General features: G+C 39.0%; 1 protein-coding gene and 1 pseudogene across 2 annotated transcripts; both read right to left on the reverse strand.

Annotated features, from left to right (window-relative positions):
* Nucleotides 1–832: 832 nt before the first annotated feature.
* Nucleotides 833–1,771, reverse strand: LOC308245261 (olfactory receptor 6C75-like; the record flags this gene model as incomplete). The annotated part of the gene is made up of 1 exon (XM_080662220.1): nt 833–1,771. The coding sequence occupies one exon, from the start codon at nt 1,769–1,771 to the stop codon at nt 833–835; it is 939 nt and encodes a 312-aa protein (XP_080518346.1).
* Nucleotides 1,772–12,619: 10,848 nt separating this feature from the next.
* LOC308245249 (upstream-binding protein 1-like) lies at nt 12,620–14,413 on the reverse strand (annotated as a pseudogene). Its single transcript has one exon. The product of its transcript is annotated as an upstream-binding protein 1-like (transcript).
* Nucleotides 14,414–20,481: the final 6,068 nt, after the last annotated feature.

Below are 20,481 nucleotides of genomic sequence, written 5' to 3' on the forward strand. Positions count from 1 at the left end.
TAATGTTTTAGGATTATTAAATCAACTTTATCAAAATGGATATACAAACAAAATTATCAAGAAAAAATATAATAAATTGTTTAAGTAACCATTTTCCCTGAAATCATATCTATGATCCAAATATATTTAAGATCCTGTTCATTCTACAAATGCTACATAAACTTACATAATTGTCTAGTTAACTATATACTATATGAAGTTTTCTTCCTACCTATCTTTTATTTCATTTCTTTGCTATTTTTCAAATATTTCTTATAAATAACTAATTTTATAAAATGTACTTTAAAACAACAATCATATTTTTAGTAAACAAACATTTTCAAAGATGAGCATCAACACTCTTGCAAATCTGTTACAGTTTCCTTTTAATTATTTTAAATAGAAAGTGCACCAATCAATCAGTAGTATTACAGAAAATATAAATGAATATTAGTTTTAACTAGGTTACCAATGATCACAAATAAAGTACATTAGTAAACTTTGCATTGCACGCAACATTAAATATAGTTCAAATTAAATAATATTTCATAGTCTTGACTAATTAGAATTGAAAGACCAAAAAAGACAGATTAAAAATTTAGTTCAATTTCTTTTACATGTCCAGAGGGAAAGAAAATGAGGTCAGAAAAAATATCTCTATTAAAGAATGTAAATAAAATTAATGTAGAACAATGATTTCTGTGAAAATAAAGCTTCAAAGAGATAAAGGTAAACATCCTAGAAAAGAAAGGGAAAAAAGGAGAAACTACTTATAGAATATACTATTAGATATACTGTTATTATTAGGGGCTCCTTTGTTCATTTCTTTTGTATAGAGAGTGCAATAGGACATTCATTTCTTTGAGAAAAAAATAACCCTGTGGATCATACTCATGAAGGCTTTTTTCACTTGTTGGTTCCGTAAAGTGTAGATGAAAGGGTTCAAAAGTGGTGCAACTGAAGTATTGAGGACGGAAATTCCCTTGGAAAAAGATACCTTTTGTTTGACTGATGGATTAACATACATGAAAATACAGCTGCCATAAGAAAGGGATATCACAATCATGTGAGAAGAACATGTCGAAAAAGCTTTTTTCCTCTGACTAGTTGAAGGGAATTTTAAAATGGTCAAGGCAATAAAGGCATATGATATTATCACCATTATCAATGTGATCACAAGTGTCACCAAAGCAGAGATGAATCCCATCAGCTCAAGAGTCTGTGTGTCTGTGCAGGAGATCTGCATAAGCGGAGTAGTGTCACAGTAGAAATGCTCAATAATATTGGAGGCACAATAGTCAAGGTCCAGGCCTAAGATGAGTGGTGGAAAGATGACCAAAAATCCAGCAAGCCAACAACTGAGGACAAGCTGTGTGCAGATTTTATTGCTCATGATGACTGTGTAATGCAGGGGCTTACAGATGGCAACATAGCGGTCATAGGACATAGCTGCCAGCAAGTAAAATTCGGATGCTCCAAAAAGGAAGGCAAAAAACACCTGAGTGAAACAACAACTATAGGAAATGGTTTTGTCCCCTGTTGCCATAGTAACCAAAAATTTAGGAATGCATGTGCTAGTATAGGAAATTTCTAAGAAGGAAAAATTCCGAAGGAAAAAATACATGGGGGTCTTGAGGTGAATATCCACCAGGGTGAGTGTGATGATGATCAGATTGCCAGTGATGCTTAGCATGTAAATGAGAAGCAGGAAGATGAATAACACAACTTTGCATTGTGGGTCATCAGTCAAACCTGCTAGGATAAACACTGTCACTGCCGTATTATTTCCCATTACTATACTTGCTATATCTGAATAGGGACAAAGAAGAAAATGATGGTCCCAATGGAAAAATAACCACGATAACTAGTGTTGAAAGTAAAGTTAGCAAAGTGATGTTTCAGATAGAAAAATACATTGCTCTTTTATGTTTTAAAAATGGGTGTTGGCAGGGAAAAATAGTTAAAACTGTAGTTTGAAATTGTACTAGAGAATAACCTATAGAGCAATAGTAATTGTTGATTGTTTTTGTGTGGGTAAATTAGAGGGATTACAGAGACTTTCAAAGCATAGGGAAATGGTTTTTCTCTTTTGCTATTAAGCAAGAGCCGCGGTAGCATGCCATTTCCTGTCTGAATAAGAAATTTTCATGCTGGAATCAAAATGATGTCACTACAAACTCATATTTTGCCCCACACATACACTTACCACAAACCTAGCCATCATCAATAAACAGGTTTAGTATACATTTTACTATTTTACTCAACTAAGTAAATTCAAATGCCTGATTCTTGTCTCATTTATTTTCATGGTTAATGAGATCCAATTCCAGGTAAGTGATTAGGAGGTATTGGGGGGAAAAATTCTGTTCTCAATAGTATGTCCATCCCCTCAATCTCTGTTGTAACCCAGAATTTACCAATTTGTACCCCAGAACAAAATCAGCAAGCACAGTCTGGTAATGTCAGTCTGTGTAAGAAGAAACTACAGTTTTGTTTATTAAAAAGTGAGAATAAGAAATATAAAAGCAGAGAGAAATCGCCGGGGCTGGGTAGGTCAGGTGGTTAGAGTGTTATCTTAATACACCAAGTTTGGGGGTTCAATCCCCAGTCAGGGCAGGCACATAGAAGAATCAACCAAGGAATGCATAAATAAGTGGAAAAACATGTCGATATTTCTTTCACCCTTCTTCTCTCTCTCTAAAAACAATTTTTAAAAATTTAATTAAAAAAGATGCAGAGATAAGCATATAAATATGGATTCATTAAATCATAGGAGATGAAAAGAGTAAAGAGAAAGATAAGAACAAAGATAAAGCTTTATGGGAGCCTAGAGAGGTAAGAAAGGTTTTTGAGAGATAGGATAGTGAATTTGAGGGGAAAAGTAAAAAGAAGATTAAAAATATGTAAATTAGTAAGTAAAAATTGTAAAGAGGAACTATTTACCAATGCAACTTCTCTCCATCTGTTGCCTTTCTTATACTTACCTTTTTGTTCTTTGTCTAAAATACAGACTGAAAAATAAACAGTTTTGAGATCATCATAGCCTGAAAGAGAAGAGGATTATTTGGCAAATTTCAAACACATAATAAATCACAGAAGAGTGTGACACAAATTTTAAGATGTATATATTTTCTTATCATAAAACTATTCAAATGTTTGGCAAACACACAGTTAAAGAAATATCTATAGATGACTAGTCTCAACATGAGGCATATATTAAGAGAGACAGATTGTTCAGGTTTGCACAACTGCTAAGTTGGACACCAGCATTAAGATTTCCAAAGTTGTCTCCTTAAAAGTACAGCATTTTGTACAAAGTACTATGGGCCAGATAATAGCTTATTTCTTTAAAATAAAAAAGGTTAACCATATCTCTATGGAAAATTCTTTCCTCAGTATCTTCACCATCTATCACATGAAATGATTAAGGTCTTGTGATTAAATAATGTTTTCTGTTTGAGAATACAAAAATTATTATTTCTAACTTATTTAAAACATGAATTATCATTAAAAAGGCATGTATAAAAATAAAAATAAACTTTTAGGGACAAATAATTGTTGGTTCAATAATATCTAGATGAGTTCACAGGAGGAAAGTTGGATTTAAAGTCAGGTCTTAGAATATAAAAAAAATGAGAGAAGGTATTCATTTCTCAGAGAGGAAACAGCCTGAACAGAGAAAGTGAAGAGTGATTTCATTAAAGGAAATTATTAGAGTTTTATTATCAAAATCATGTATGTTTAACATGTAGAGATTTATGAGTGAAAACAAACTAGCCTTTCTCCCTGGACATTCCTTCCACATGCAGGTAATTGTGAAGCTGCCTGTTACAAAATTTTCCTCATTTACACAACTTACCATAATGGCAACACTGTAGAAAAGTTATATTTAAATCACCCAAATAAGAATTTTATCACGTCAAATAATTTCTTTGTCCAACTTCAACAATTGTGCACACCAACTATCTCCCAACATACACTGTAACATAAACAACAACAAAGTTGACAAAATGAAATCATTAGAAGTCAGGCCTATGAATGCAGGTATATTTCTTTGTATTAGATATTGTCAATATTAGATAGATTTCAAAAAGAAAAAGGATTTCAATACTAAACATTCATTATATTTCATTTGTCTTCACCATTTTCCCTATGTTAAAATTTAAAAGGTTGAGGAGGAAATAAGGTTAAAGGTTAAAATAGAACAAATGTGAGATAAAATATACCTAACCGGAAACATTGCCATTACTTTTGAGAAATATTGTTTTCATCTTTTCAAGTCTACCAAAAACAGTTAAAAACTCACTTTTTAAAATAAGATATACCCAAGATTTATTCGGACAAAAAGTCTCTTGTTTCAATATTTAGATCTCTTATCATCAGCTGAACAGAACACACCAATGTTCCATTTTCTAAATGGATTTCACTCTCTTCTACAATCTATGATTTTGTTTTTAGGCCATACTTTAGAAAAAGTTTGATTAACTATTTTATTACAGATTTTTAGGCTAGTGAATTGAAATTTCCCATTATGTGTTGAATATTCTAAGTATTACAGATTAATCAACACTTGATCCCAGGTAGATTTATGTTTTCTGTGCTCTAAAGAAAAATTATGTAGTTTACAAAGAATTCTCATGTGGATATGAGATTCTTGAACAACATTTCCCAAAGCAAACTAATTTATATGTTGTTATAGAAGTGTTCTCCCCAGGCACTAAATTACTTTTAAAGTATAAATATATATTTTTAAAAATTAGTTTTTACTACGTCTCCAGAGAATTCAGTATATATTTCCCTAATAGACGTGTGACCTACCACACATTAGTGCCTTGAAATCCCAGATAAAGATTTGAAAGAAAAAGTAAAGTTTATGTTAGTTAATAATAAAATGTGGGAATATGAGATGGACAATTTAGCCTGGCAGAAAATATTATACCTCAAGCTAAGTGCACCATTCTTTTATAGTTCTCTAGACACACTTAAAAGAATGCCCTTGGCCATGCAGGGCCCTGTCTCCATCCTAAGCTCATTAGGATTGGATGTGGAGACCAGGCAAGGACCTTGAGAGGCCACTGGCAACCAGGAGCTGATCAGGCTTACATCAGATGGGGGAGCAACATTCAACAGATGCCCCTCGTTACAGAATTATAGAAACCTCAATTCAATTTAGGTCTTAGGTGAGATGACAGGGATGACTGAGGCTGTAGTTGGGACTCAAAACAGGAAAATTCCTGGCAGTTGTGAATAAAAGAGTCCAGGCCTCAGTCCCAGGAATCCCAGGTGCAAGCACCAAATGGGATCTCTGCAACTCACCCCAGAGAAGTCCCCCAGCTTTTTCGTTCCACCAGAGTTGCCAGAAAATGAAACAGGGCAAACAGTTGATTTGAGCCCATTTTGCAGAAGCAGGGTTGAATCACACATGAATGTTTATTCCAATTATGCTGGCAGGATGGGAGAGCAGCAGGTTATCCACGAAACTCTGCTCTATCCCATCCCCATAAGGCAGCTGCTTCTATTGGGTAAAAGGACAAAGGTTCCATGGGAAAGTGGGAATTATAGGCATGGGGAAGCAGACAAGGTATAACGGTTACAGGCTATAAGGATTGGGCGTGGGGGGGTCACAAGGGGAAGGCACCTCTAGGACCAGATTGTTTAAACAACCATGTTGTTACTCTTTCCATGATGATAGGCAGTTCTTGGGAAAGGAGGTTAACTCCCATGTCTGGGGGCGTTCAACTCCCAGCCAGGTTAGAATGTGCTATCTCTAATCAGAACAGAACAAGTGGAGTAACAGAGCCTAATTAATATTTCACAGAGCATGATTAATATTTCTTGTAATTATAGCCAGTCTCCACTCTTCTATTTCTGCTCCGAGCACTTGTACTTTTTGAGAAAAGCTGGACATTCTTAGTTACCATAGGGATGGAGATAAATAGGCCTTCAATGTGAGGGTTTATGTTATAATCTCTAGGACTTGAGCTGTGTTTAATGTTTCCTGTAGCTATACGTGCCAGAGGCTTCTATGTCCTCTACTGTCTTTTTCTTTCCCTTTTGACTCAGTGTTTTTGTAAGAACTCCTTCTCTGGAGTGAGCCTGAGTCTTACAACCTTTCAACTATAATACACTGCTTTATCCTGGATCTTCTGTTGGTGAGGTGGTAATGTGAGAGGGAGCCAGAGTGAAACTGTTGTAATTAGCAAGTCATTAATAACAGGAAAGGAGCAGAGAAAAGGCCAGACATTAAAGGCATGTTCCCTACCAAACATTGGGGGAGGGGACTGGACAAAGGAAGACAGACGCATGCTAGGAAAACTGGAAGGCACCTGGAATGTGCTTGCTGTCAATCATACCTGGGGACAGAGAGAGTTGCCAAAGGGAATGGCTTGTAAAGGCATTAGGATTGGGTCACATAACCCCCTAAACAAAGGAGTTAACTCTCTGGCTCTCATGGGACTCATGTGATTCTGGGCTTGTGGGGCTCTTTTGCTCCTGCTTCTCTGCATCCGCTCACATGGCACATGCCATGGGAAGCCACACACATGGACTAATGTAACTAGCCCAGCCGTGGGCAAATTACGCCCATGGGCCGGATCCGGCCCGTTCAGCTGTTCTATCCGGCCCACGGGGCCGAAAGAGCGGAGGGTTCTCTTGCTCTCCCCTCTGCTCCTTTACTTTGAATTTATATTAGTTCACACAAACACTCCATCCATGCTTTTGTGCCAGCCCTCCAGTCCAGTTTAAGAACCCATTGTGGCCCTCGAGTCAAAAAGTTTGCCCATCCCTGAACTAGCCTGATGCTGAATGGGCCCAGCTCCAACATATGAATGAAGCGCTGGACACTTGCTCTGATTATAGCTTTACTGAAACCCCAGCGATACTTCTTCTATGAATGGACTAAGGGAAATGGGACTTTGGAAACTCAGGGGTATCATTCCACAAAAATAAAGCTTTATCTTATCTCTTCCTCCAGAAATACTCTTCCAGCAGTACCCCAAGAAACCCACTCCCAACCCCCACTAGTAATGGAAGAAGATGAGGAACATTTTTCTCCTATAATAAAAGAACATTTTTGATCTTCCAATTAAATACTGACCTTTTAGTGAGCCTTTGTCCCTGGGCTCTGACTTTCAAAAGCATTTCTCCAGTGGTTTATCTTTTTCCCTCACTGGCCTCTAAACCGTCCCCTGCCTGCAGCATGCTCAATCTAGTTCCTTGAAGGCATGGCACCCATTGACTATGCTCCACCCCCTATTAGGTGAGTGAACAGAGTGAGTGGATGCCCTTTGTCCACAGACACTGGCAAATTCTTTTCCTCTGGACAATGCCCTTTGCTATGGAGCAGGCTCTAGGTATACTTCACAGTGATTACTCTTCACTTCCCTCGCCAAAAAGCACAAGGGTTGTTGTTGGTTTTTGTTTTGTTTTGTTTTCCCCCAAAGATTCACCATGAGAATCTGGAGCAGTTTTCCTGAGGTAAAGCTCATAAAATGGTTGGGTCCCCCTTAATATTGTAGCCTCTAAGAGTGTCTCTCTGTAGACAGCACCTGGGAAGGCACATGTGCATTCCTTAATTATTGTCAGCTGAACCCAGTGGCATCGGCAAAGCCAATCCCTGGGAACACGCCTTGCCAAAAGGGCAAGGGTGTTGTCAGCTTGACCTTCATTTCAGCCCATGGTGTGGGGAATTGGTTTTGATATCTAAATCCAGCATAGCACCAGGAATGCTCAGGGCCTACTCAAGAATGCAAATAATCTTCTTTTGTCTTGACCTTTTGGTGAAACTTCCTGGTATTTGGGATACAAAATCAACTCGCTGGATTGTCTCTGGGTCCCTGTCTCTCCATCAGAAGAGGACGGTGGTCCCACCTGGTCCCAGCTTTTTCCTTCTATCTCTGTGTCTTGCCTCTTTCTTTTATTTCTCAATCCCCAGCCACCCCTATTCAGGAACTGGACCCACTCTGTAGCCGCGCTGGATGCGGAAAGAGAGAAATACCTACATTTGGAGCCCGAACAGGGACTGAGTACAGGGGTACTCACAAAAGTAAAAGTCAGGTAAGGATATTGCTCCAAGAACTGCACGCACCACAGATTTTAAGAAGTAAGGTAAGGAGCAGATTGTTGCAAGTTGTATTAACTGGGTGTAAAATATGGGTAATTCAGGATCTCAGGAAAGAGATTTCTACTCTCAAATGTTTAAAACTATCCTCTCTGTTAAGCGTAGTCAGATTCTTGATTTCTTAAGTTTTGTTGATGAAATGAGGGAAAAGGTCAGAAAGCAGTTGTGTGATCGATACACAGCAGAAGGTCCAGAGAAGATTCCTATTCCTACTTTAATTCGTGATGGCCTTGATCCAGCACAGGAGAGTTTAAGAATGTCTAAGCTGGATGTGGCCACGGCCTTACAGCCTGCAGTGGAGGGCTGCGAATCTCTAAGAATACCATCTGCGCCTCCTCCGCCTCCAGGTGTTACTCCTAGGACCACAGACAAAAGCTCACCTGATAAAGATTTATCTCGTAATTATGAGCAGGAGCTAGAGTTTGAGGCAGAGTGGGACAAGCGTCCCTGTGAGCAGGATAAGAAAGGCTTTGCTCGCAGCTGCCCAGCCTTTATGGCTGGATGCTGGCGCTTGGTTGAAAGTGATTTCATACTTCATTTTGTTGGAGGCTCAAACTAATTGTATTAGGCTGAACCAAGTAGCAAGGATTAAAGGAATTTCTCAGCAACTGCCAATGATTCTTTATCTTAAAAAATATTTTTCTTTCCTTTAAAAATAAATAAAAATTGAAAAAATAATGAAAATAAAAACAGTAGATGCCAGACCTTCACTGAATTTTCCTCTAAAGCAAGAAGGAGGTGGGGGAAGGGAGACACGTGGAGATCCAATATGGATGCCTACTCTCCCAGTATGCCAATTTAAAGTTTCCTTTCTCATCATAAAAAAGTCTTCTCGCCTTAAAATTTTAGAAATGTGTTTGGAATTTCTGTGCTCGTGGGGAGAGAAGCCTGGCTTAAAAACAAATGCGTGCAACTATCCACTTTTTTGGACATATTAGATAGGGTTTTAAGCTGGAGTCTCTCTGCAAAAGCTGCAGAAAAAGAAAAACCCAGCACTGTGTGTTTTTTCCCTAAGAAAAAATGGTGAAAAAGTCTTCTGGAAAGAAATTCAAGCAAATTCCAGCAACAGGATTCACATTTCCTTAATAAAGAGTAGTTTTTAAAATGCTAATGAACCTTGGTCAAAGTTAACTTTTAAGGCCTTCAAGAAAATAAGTAAAATTTGTCTCTGTTATAGAATTTATCCAAAGTAAATGCTTTAAAATAATTATAATTGACTCTAGAATCTCAAATAAATTATTGAAATAATGTATTAATCATAAAGATCTAAGTAGCCCAGGTAACTGGCTACGCCTTTTGTTAATGGAGGAAGAAGGCTAGCTGCCCTTCCCCCAGCAGGACAGGTTGACCACTTCCTGCCAGTAGCTGTTCTTTAGGACAAGTTTGCATTTGAATACCTGCAGGCTTGCTACTCAATTCCCCCAGGCAAAGGAAAATCATGGCCGATTTACAAGGTCAAGCAGCTTGGCTGGGCCTGTTAACCAAATGATAAAAACTTGTTTAATTATCTGAGTTTGCTTCCTCATGATTAAAACCTAGAGGACAGAATTGAAGCTATTAATTGATTATGTCTTGTATTTTTCTTAAAAATATAAAAGTGTTATTAATCTAGGAACTGCTAAATGTTTGACTTGCCAGCTTTAAAAGTTCAAAGTGCAAATTGAATTGGGAATAATTATATAATTGTGGTAACTAAATGCTTAGAATATAGCAATTTATTTTGAGAAAATAACTTTTGTGTTTTCTCTGATAATTAGGAATTCAAAATATGTTCCTTATTGGTCTAATTAAAAAAGAAGAATTAATTCTGTGATCCCAACCAAGGTTTTTAATGCAATAACCAGTTTGAGTTTAATTGATATCTTAAGATAATTATAAAAAGTATTATAATCTTTAAATCATATATGGAAATATATATATATATATGTATGTATGTGTATATATATATATATATATATATATATATATATATATATTTGATAGTTTTTTTTCCATGTTAAAATTTCAAGGCTGTAACCAAGAGATGATTCTTGGAGAGCTCCAAGGGCACCCAGAGTAATACAAGAAATTTTTCTCTCTTCTTCTTTTTTTTTTTTTTTACAGTCAGAAAACATTTATTATACTGAAATGTATACATCCTACTATTAAAAAAACAAAGTAGCAAATCTGCTGGTGTCATAATTTAACTTGTTTCACTGGAACAGACTAATGCTCAACACCACTTGGTGTGTGATTTCAAGTTTGAGGAGCTTTTAACTTTTTACCCCAATTCTAAAACGCTATGAGGAATTCAGAATAGCACACAGCATTGAGTGACATTTATTGTTCCATAAGTCTTGAGACTCAAAAAGGAATGCTAAATCGACAAGCAAAACCAAAACAATTAATAGACACTCTCTTCTTTCCCAAGTGATTGGTACAGAAAACGTATGCTCATACAAAAGCAACGGGAACATGACAGGAAGGAAGGCTCTCCTGCTTTATGGCCTATAAGAGTTACAGATATTTTAAAACCAAAGATGGAAACAGACACAGTGCTTCTTTGTATCAGACACTCCCCCCCACCCCCCCCCCATGAATAGAACAGTCAAGCTTTAAATCAATGAAGTAGTTCATCTTCTGGGAAAGATATTAAATTCAAAATGACTCTTTCCTATTTCTGCCCATAGGATCAATAATACATTCAAAACCAAGATACCTGGGTAAGTGGACAGAGATGCTATAATTAAAATGGAATTGAACTTTAAAAACAAGTTGGGTGTGCTACACCACAGGCCTCACCAATTCTTGCTCAGGAATTTTGGGAAAGGCTTTAGATAAAGGGAAGAGATAAAGAGTAGGAAAAATTGCAAAAACAGTGGGTTCTCTTTGATAAGTACACTAGCTGACAAGAAGTTGGTTTTGTGAAAAGAGACAAATTTTTTATAGGAAAAGAAACTATATGTGCTGTATAAAAAGGCCTCTAAATAATCACCAGAATGTTTACTCATAATTGTACCAAAGCTCAATATTTGAGAAGTGTAAGGAGTTTACATGATACAATTTAGTGTTTGATTTATGATGTCTAGTGTTCCAAGAATAATTTCAACTTGTTGATAAAGACTCCTTGACACTGTTGTAGTGTAACCCCCATCTTATAAAGGACGCCTCAAAAAGTCAAATTATGGAGTCATTTATTAAAAGCCGGAGACATACGAGGGAGCAAAAGCGCTCCAGACCTCACAGCCCCAAACAGTTCATCACATCAGGCTTATATTGGCAGAATATCACAAAAGTATTGATTACATCTTTGGGTCTGGAATGAGGAACCTGTTTCGTGAAAAAGCATTTTTTACAGAAGCAAAAATTGAGCAAGTTAGTTATCTAAAGTATTTATGAATCACTGAATCAACAGAAACACATTATCTGGGACCACCTGGGCAATTTAGAATAATTGTGCTGTCCAGATTCTGGGATCACTGAGTCAACAGGAATGCATTATCTGTAGCTATTGAGGTAATTTAGGGTCTGTTCTGATTCCAGGACAACTGAGTCAACTGAAACTCAGTTATCTGTAGTTACTGAGACAATTTAGGATAATTGAACTGTCATGGGTCCCAGAAGAATGTACTTCGATGACCAGTGAGATCACAATCAATGGGATATTCAAACCACCATCAATGGAGTATTCAATTATACATAAGTTCAGAAAATCAAAATAACTTTTAAATGAGTACAGAATCCAAAACAGCAAGGTTAAAATATTAAACAGCAATTTTTACCCAAGTATGGTTGCTACCATACTTCAACACCATGTCGGAACCTATACTTTTTCTCCTGCTTACCTATTTCCAATGTCTGGGGTCGGGCTTTAAAAATGTTTAAGAGGGAGGATGGTGTGGGGGTGAGTTGGGAAGGGCAGTAGAAGACAGAGGGATAGAGGAAAAAGAAAGAAAACCACATAATTTTAAAAAGCCAATGGGGCTTTAAAAATGAAAACCAGAAATAAAATGCTAAAAATGGAAGCAGAAGCAAAGTTTTTCAATAAATCTGTGACAAAGCAAAAACACAAAGCCTTTGTACCTAGTAGGATTTACCCTGATCCTCTCACCAAGGTACTCTTGATAATGCAGGTCGCTTCCAGCTAGTCTTCCTGCCTGGCTCTTCCCAACCTGGCATGATCACATGAGATGCACACACTTAGACACGCTTCTTCAGAGAAGTGCCAAGCCTCTTACCTGTCCACCAGTCACTGTATCAGCACATCGCATCGCTGCAGACAGGCTCCCTGCTGGCTCCACAACAGCACTGTTCCCAGCCCAGGTCAGCAGGAGGTTCAGGCCAAACTGGCACAGAAAGGTAAATGCCCACAGTAGATTTTCACATTCATTTCCAAAATGCATACAGTGTAAAAAGACAGCCAAGGCTGCTTTGAGGAACTCTTATCTACTGGCCTCTGCCAGAAAGGCAGGAAGCCCAGCCTGCACCGGGGCCCCAGAGCAGGCGTGCTGTCCTGACGTGCTCACTCTCACGAGGATGCTTGGCTATGGCAGTGACAGTGAGGAGATTCGCCTCTCATACAGCTCATTAGAAAGGTCATCTTGTGTTTTCAATATGAAACATTCACACAGTAAAATCCAATCCAAAGACTTCTTGGATTCAGTCTTCACACACTTTTAAGCGTGACTTTATTTGGTAATGAATATAGTTCAGACTATATAAGAAATCACTTCAAAATTATGTGGATACCTCCACTATTTTCAACTTTTACTGTGGAGAATAAAAAACAACTCTCATCTTGAAAGTTCTGAACCATCTGGTCACTAACAAGAATGTGAATACCAGTGGGACCCTGTCTGTAAACCTGGTTAATCTGGTGGGAAGGAATATTAAACACCAACGCAAGTTTTCGAGCACCTTCTGAGGCAACCATTTCTTCCTAGTAGATTGCATGATAAACATAGGGTGTCCCAACTGCCATTCTCAGCTCCACTGCCTCTCGGCTCCAGTGAGCTGCCCAGCTGCTCCTGACAGACATAGATGGTTAAGCGGGGCCTAACCGACCTTGACTTCAGTGAATAATACAGCCGAATTCCATCGGCTGCACCACAAATCTGTACTAAATCTTCCTTTGTCAGTTTTAATAAGTCAGCACCTGAAAAATTGGAAAACAGTCTTCTGTAGGAAGAAAATCTGTTTTTGAGCAGCCACTTCTGTGTTTCCTGGGTGGTGGCTGAAGGCTGAAGTTGTTCACTAGAGGTTTGTGAAACACCATCTCCCTGATGATTTGGGGAAGAAGCATTGCTGTCTGGGACGCTGCGGGTGCTCTGCTGTGGGGAGGTGAAAGTGGGCGCTGTGGAGGGACTGTTGTTCACATAGGCTGTGGTGGCATTGGGCCACGGAGAACAACTGCCTCGCTTTGCCAGAGAATCACCGTAGTCTGCTGGCAAAGTCCGCTTGCTGGACTTTTTCTGCTCATGTTCAACTGCATCTTCAATTATAGGCTCAAGCCTCATCTCTGTGAGGGTTGTGGTATCATAGGATGGCTGATACTTTTCTTTTTCGTGAGCAGTTCTCTTCTCCATCTTCTCTCGGTCAGTTTTTTGCTTCCGGTCTGCACCTTTAGGCTTAAAAACTTTGATTTGGCAGCTCGCTGAGTGTAGATGATCTGTATATTCTCCATTTTCATTCTGCTTAAAGGTGTCAACCTGGATCCTAAAAGGCACTCCCTTTTCACCTCCATGCTTCCGTGGAGTAAATTCTGTACTGGTGCAGTGTACCTGAATGAAAGCAGATGTGCGTTTTGCAGGGTCCCACAGAAATTCAACAGCATTTAACTGGCTTGGATTTGTCCTTGTGTCAATTATTCCCACAGACATTGGAATATCTAAATCAAGAAGTCTATCTCCTGGGTGATTCCACTTCCAACCTTGGAAGTTGCTGATGCTCTGTATACTGTAGCCGTCTATCATGGAATACGACTCTTATGATGCTCTTTACCAATTTTCCAGTGATCTCAGGCATATCTCCCATTTTCCAATTATCCAGCATCCGAATTTCATAAGAAAGACCTTGGTTCAGGTAAGTGAACGTTTCATCATGCAGTTTCACTGCTGGAGATGTTGCGGCACACATCACATACTGAAAGGGTGGGTTCTTAGTTTCATCATCCAATGGAGGGCTAGAATCTTCCTGCTTGAAAATGGGCAATACCAAGACATCACCCATGCTGTAAGCGCCAGCACCCAGCTCCTGCCCAATGCCCGTAAGGCTGGCGTCGAAGTCGTGCACCAGCCCGGACTCGATCACCTCGTCCATCTTGAGCACCCAGGCCATCTTCCGGCCTCGCCATCACCTGGCGCGCAGCGTGGCCTCCGCGAGTGCAGCGAAGAGGCCAGAGGTCCGCGGAACGTCCTGGGGGAGGGGGCGGGTGAAGCCTCCAAGGTGCGACGAGCAGTTACCAGCAGCAGCTGGGCACAAGAGCGGCTGGGGCCCCGTGGGCAGGGCAAGGAGAGGAGCTCAGGCTGGAGTAGCAGGGCCACCGGCAGCGCCTCCCTCTCGCGGGCACGGGCGCGGGCCCGGCAACCCTCATGCTGCCGCCACCCAACCCCTGTGCCACTAGCACTGCAGCCACCACCGCCACCCGAATCGCCCAGGAGATAGACTTCTTGATTTAGATATTCCAATATATGTGGGAATAATTGACACAAGGACAAATCCAAGCCAGTTAAATGCGGTTGAATTTCTGTGGGACCCTGCAAAATGCACATCCTCCCCAGGACTGCACGGGGGACCAGAGTTCAGCCTGCTCTGACGACCACGCGGGGGTGAGCCTGCCCGGTCCCCGGCCTCGACCCCTGGGCTTCAGCCCGCCAGCCCAGGCTCTACCGCCCCGCCAACCCCGCCGACACCGCAGGTGCGGAAGATCTGTTCTCTCTTCTTAAAAAACAAACAAACAAACAAACAAAAAACATTTTTTTAAATTTAACTGGTCTAATATACTTGAAATCCCATGGAAAGCTTTAGCAAATAAAAAGTAATCAATATATTTTACTTATATCCATATATTAAATGTTATGAAGGTTTTGGTCTCTAAGAAGGGCAAAATGAAGTAACTAAATATTTCTTAAAATCCAACAGTAGAATTTAAAATGACAAAAAGCCTGTAGCTGCCTGCATTCTTAATTAAGCTAGAGGCGGGGCAACATTTGCAGCTTGTGAATCAGATGTAAACATTTAATAAATTTGCTTTGCTTTTTAAATGAAGATAACTACTTTAATTACTTAAATTAGCTTATTAAATTATAATCAAGGTTTTCAGCAAAATGAAAAGCCAATATTTTTATAAACAATTCTAATAAAGACCAGAAACAACTAGTGAGATTTTTGTTTGTCTGCAATATAAATTTGACTGTCTTTTAAAAGAATGGCTTAGACAGCTGCCTCATGGCTTGCCGCTCCCATGGAGGCCGTCATCTTGAAATAACAAAGGCCAACCCCATTCCTTTGAATAAGCCAATGTCTTTGTAAGCAACTTAAATACGTCTTCTAAGAAAGTTACTGAAGGCTTCCCATAATCCCTCTGTATATGCAAATAAGCCTAAGAGGATACTTTAAAAATCCTATCTAATAAAAGAGTAATATGGAAATTGACTGTACCTTCTCTACACCCACAAGCCACTCCCACCAGCCATGCCCACCAGCCAATGAGGAGCAAGTATGCAAATTAACCCAACCAAGATGGTGGTTAATTTGCATATCCAGGAGTAGAGTGAAGACTGAAGACAGCGTAGAAAGAAGCCAAGCATTGCAGAAGGGAGTGAAGCTGCAGAGAAGCAAGCAAGTGGGGCTGTGGAGAAGGGAGGGAAGCAGGCAGGGCTGCAGAGAAGGAAGGGAAGCAGGCGGGGCAGGGGAGAAGGGAGGGAAGCAGGTGGGCTGGGGGAGAAGGAAGGCATGCAGGTGGGCCTACAGAGAAGGAAGGGAAGCAGACCGCCATAGGAAGCCCTATTGCAGGAATTTTCCTGCAACAGGCCTCTAGTATAATTATAATTTTAATAAAAAGGAGAAATTTAAAAAATTTTTAAATCTCTTTCACTGATATTTACAGTGTAAACTAAGATTGTTGTTAAAATATTAAACCTGACAGTAAATTAGTAGTCAACTTTAACCTAAAAGTGCTTGTGATATGGCTACTCAGACGTATGACCCAGTACTTATTATTGGTGTAAAGAAAGACAAACATTCTTAAGTGAAACTCTCTGTAGCCTGAAAATTATTTTGGAAGGAATTAAAGAGACATTTTCTTCAAACATCTTAAGAACTGTAATTGAAAGGCAATATATTTGGCCTCTTAAACGAAAGTAAATAATTTGTGTCTTTGCCTCCCTGATAAATTTTATGTAAAGTTAAAGACTAATTGCAGAAACTTAATGTCATTTACTGTCCATAACCTAGGACAAATAAAGTTAAAGTTAATAAATAAATTAACCTTATTTCAGACTAACTTAAATTGGATAATTGAGATAAGTGAATATTCATAAAAATTTAATTGTACTGGACAAAAAACCTGTTTCTGAAGTATTAAAAAAAATTTTTATTGATAGTTCATCTCATAGTAAAATTGCTTAACATGCAATGAATCCAAAGCAGTCATATTTCTGTGCAAAAATTAAAATTACCTCAGGCATTAACCATTGTTACAGATGGATCCAGTTCTGGAAAGGCTGGATCTACTGCAGCAGAGGAGCAAAGGTCCTTTAAACCCCTTATATTTCAGTAGAAATACAAGCTCTTATTTATGCCTTAACAGATTTTGCTACGGAGCCCATCAACCTATAGTGAGAGTGCTTATGCGGTAAGTATGGCCAAATTATTGAAACAACTATTATAGGGCACACTAATTCAGAGGAACTTTTCATTTATTTTTCAGCCTTCAAAATGTTATTTGAGAATGACAATTTCCATATTTTATTGGAAGCAATGTCCTCAGTGTGTTATCCACCTCTCTGTGCCAACGTTAGGGGTAAATCCCCGAGGACTTAAACCTAATCAAATCTGGCAACTGGATGTCACTCAATAGTGGAAAGAGCCAATCATACTCTTAAAATGCAATTACTAAAACAAAAAGGGGGAGACGGATGTTACATGTCACCTTAAAACAAACTCAGTAATGCTCTTTATACTTTAAAATTTTTGAATTGTGATGCAGAGGATCATATAGCACCAGAAAGCCATCAGGCCTCCTGTACAATAGTCTCCACCGAGTTAGCTAGGTGGAAGGAAGCACAAACCAGACAAGAGTTTTATCAGATTCAGTAATAATATGGGGAAGAGTTTGTGTTTTATATCTTTCCAGAAGGAGCAGTGCAGCCAATTTGGGTGCCAGAGTGTTTGGGTGCCAGAGTATTACGAGGTGCCAACATAGGGTCAGCTGAAGAAGTTAACCACTGTAGCACAGCTGATAAGTAGAAAAGCGGGAAGCTGAACCTGCTTCTTCAACCATGTTCCTGCTCATGCTAGCATCTGTTAGCTTCCAGTCCTCTGAAAAGTCTTGCGCAGTCAAGTCCAAGGACTCTTGAGTAAATATATACCAGCAGCAGAAGAAACTTCCTTTCATTTAGTAGCTAAAAATGTTAACATGTCTATAGTTTTGTTTTCTCTTGTTGCTGTTTTGTGTTGGCATTGTTTTGTTATTATTTAATAGCCATAGTTTTGCTCTTGATGTTCAAGTTTTAAAATGATAACATGTATGTAGTTTGGTTTTTACATTGGCATTGTTTGCAATTGTTTTAATATTAAAGCTTTGTTCTTGATGTTTAAATTTTACTTTTATTATAGTAGCTTAAAAACAAAAAAAGGGTGAGATGTAGACAGCACCTGGGAAGGCACATGGGCATTCCTTAATTATTGTCAGCTGAACCCAGTGGCATCGGCAAAGCCAAGCCCTGGGAACAGGCCTGGCCAAAAGGGCAAGGGTGTTGTCAGCTTGACCTTCATTTCAGCCCATGGTGTGGGGAAGTGGTTTTGATATCTAAATCCAGCCTAGCACCAGGAATGCTCAGGGCCTACTCAAGAATGCAAATAATCTCCCCTTGTCTTGACCATTTGGTGAAACGTCCTGGTATTTGGGATATAAAATCAACTCGCTGGATTGGCTCTGGGTCCCTGTCTCTCCATCAGAAGAGGACGGTGGTCCCACCCGGTCCCAGCTTTTTCCTTCTATCTCTGTGTCTTGTCTCTTTCTTTTATGTCTCAATACCCAGAAGACCCTACTCCGGAACTGGACCTGATCTCTAGCCGCGCTGGACGCAGAAAGAGAGAAATACTTACAGTCTCATTTTTATCCACAATCATGCTCTAGAGTTCATCCAACATAGTATTTAAGTGTTGATACTCAATTACTGTTGCAGGGGTTTCTATGCCAAGTAAGCAGATTTCACCTGTGACTCCCTGGAAGCAAGTCTGTCCACATTTCAGGGCAGCAGTTTCTCCCGGAATCCTTAGTTCTCTAATGGGTATGAGAAAAGTAGTCATTCACAGTTGTCCAGCTTTTTGGTCATACATTTGGGAGTGATAACTTTCAAGCATTTCACATGTTGGAGTTAAAACTAGAAGTCATGGCCATAATTACTTTTCATTATGAGTAGTCAGATGTTTGCTTGTGGGTCATACAAACATGTGATATTGCATTACACCCAACGCCAGGTGTGGGGAGGCTGTGGCCCTTCCTCCTTCCTACAAAGGAGTAAGCAACAACAAAAAGGAGTGTCAGGTAGCTAGTTTCAATCCTACCTCCTTGCCCTTTGCTTCATTGACTGCTGTGACAGCGGGGCACCCTTATCCTCCTCACTCAGCACTTGTGTTAGAAAATCCACAACTGGATATAAGGAGCCTTTCCTATTCCTAACCTTGCCCATGGGAGGCCTTTGTGCCATCTTCCAGCAAGTCATCCCCTACAACAAAACGGCCCAGAACTGCAAGGGCTATAATGGGTCAGCCAGCCACAGTTTCATAGATTCTGGCAAAAAGCACAAGACTCATGAGTCACAGACAATAAATGTTATTACAGCACAGGAGGTTGAATGAGTTTCATGTTAGCTCAGTTCCACCTGCCCCCTAATCCCCAGCAGGGGCAATGTAAAGAGGACCCACATGCATGTTATGAATATATAATCAGTTCAAGTCACAGTTGAGGAACCCCAAACTTAAGAAACTGACAATATTACCAGCAAATCTGCCCAACCTTGCCACATTCAGAGACAGTTCTTTGTAATAATGGTCAGGGAAGAAATCTGTTATTTTCTCTATCTACCAAGACTAAATAGTATAAAATTATCTTGTGAAAATAATCCAAAACAAGAGCTAAAACAGGATATATAGAAATACTCTAAAAAATATCATTCCTACACTGCTGGTTACATAAAATATACCCTGAAGGAGGGATTTTGAAATTAGTTTTCTGACCTTCTGAAGGCAATATTGTGACCATAAGAAGATGAGAATGTTAGAAGTCCATGGCTTCCAGTATTGACAGAGTTACTTAAATCATCACTTGGAAAGAGCATGACATTACTGACTGACCTTTCTCAACTGAATGTAGGTCATACAGAGCCATATGATAAGCATATAAAATACAATCACTACAAGTGCTACCAGCCAGGAAGTCTACTTCTAACCACACTAAGAATCTACAGAGAAGAAATGACAAGCTTGGGGTTTTAAATTCTTATCTTGAGTAATGATCAGCAAATCATGGCATTTCCATGCTACCATAAATAAATTTATGTCAGAGCCTCATGTCAGTTGTTTTCGAAAACAAAGAGAGGCTCTGATCTTGCCACTTATTAAATAGCAACATCCGTTGAATTATATTAATCTCCATCAAATGCCACATTTGATTCTTATTTTATTAGTGAACATGTTAACTCTGTTCTTATTTCTTGTCATTCATCGCTTCATTAATTTATTTATTCCTCTCTAGGCAGTGGTTTAAATGATAAGAATGTAGAAATATGTAAGATGTAGTATTTGCTCTTGAGAAAATAGAGTCTATTGCAACAAAGAAATATAGTTAATTGCATGTGTTGTAACAGCACTGTTGAGAGTTGATATAAATACCATGAAACTTTGAGTATGAAATAACTACTATGGTCTTTTCGTTAGGAGTCTTCCAGAGGAGACTCATGTTAATCAACTTTAACTGATACTTGATGTGTTTTACACACTAGCAGAGAAGAACTGGGCAAAGAGCATGCACTCTATATATGTGAAAGTACACAATTTTCAACACATTTTTCTATGGAATATGATCAAGGCATACGATTCCTAACTGGAAGAGATAAGAAATGAAACAGAAATGGCTAGATTATGAAAACACTTGAGGAGTTTGAACATTACTTTGTAAA

The sequence above is a fragment of the Plecotus auritus genome, assembly GCF_963455305.1.
Source record: "Plecotus auritus genome assembly, chromosome: 3".
Lineage (NCBI taxonomy): Eukaryota > Metazoa > Chordata > Mammalia > Chiroptera > Vespertilionidae > Plecotus > Plecotus auritus.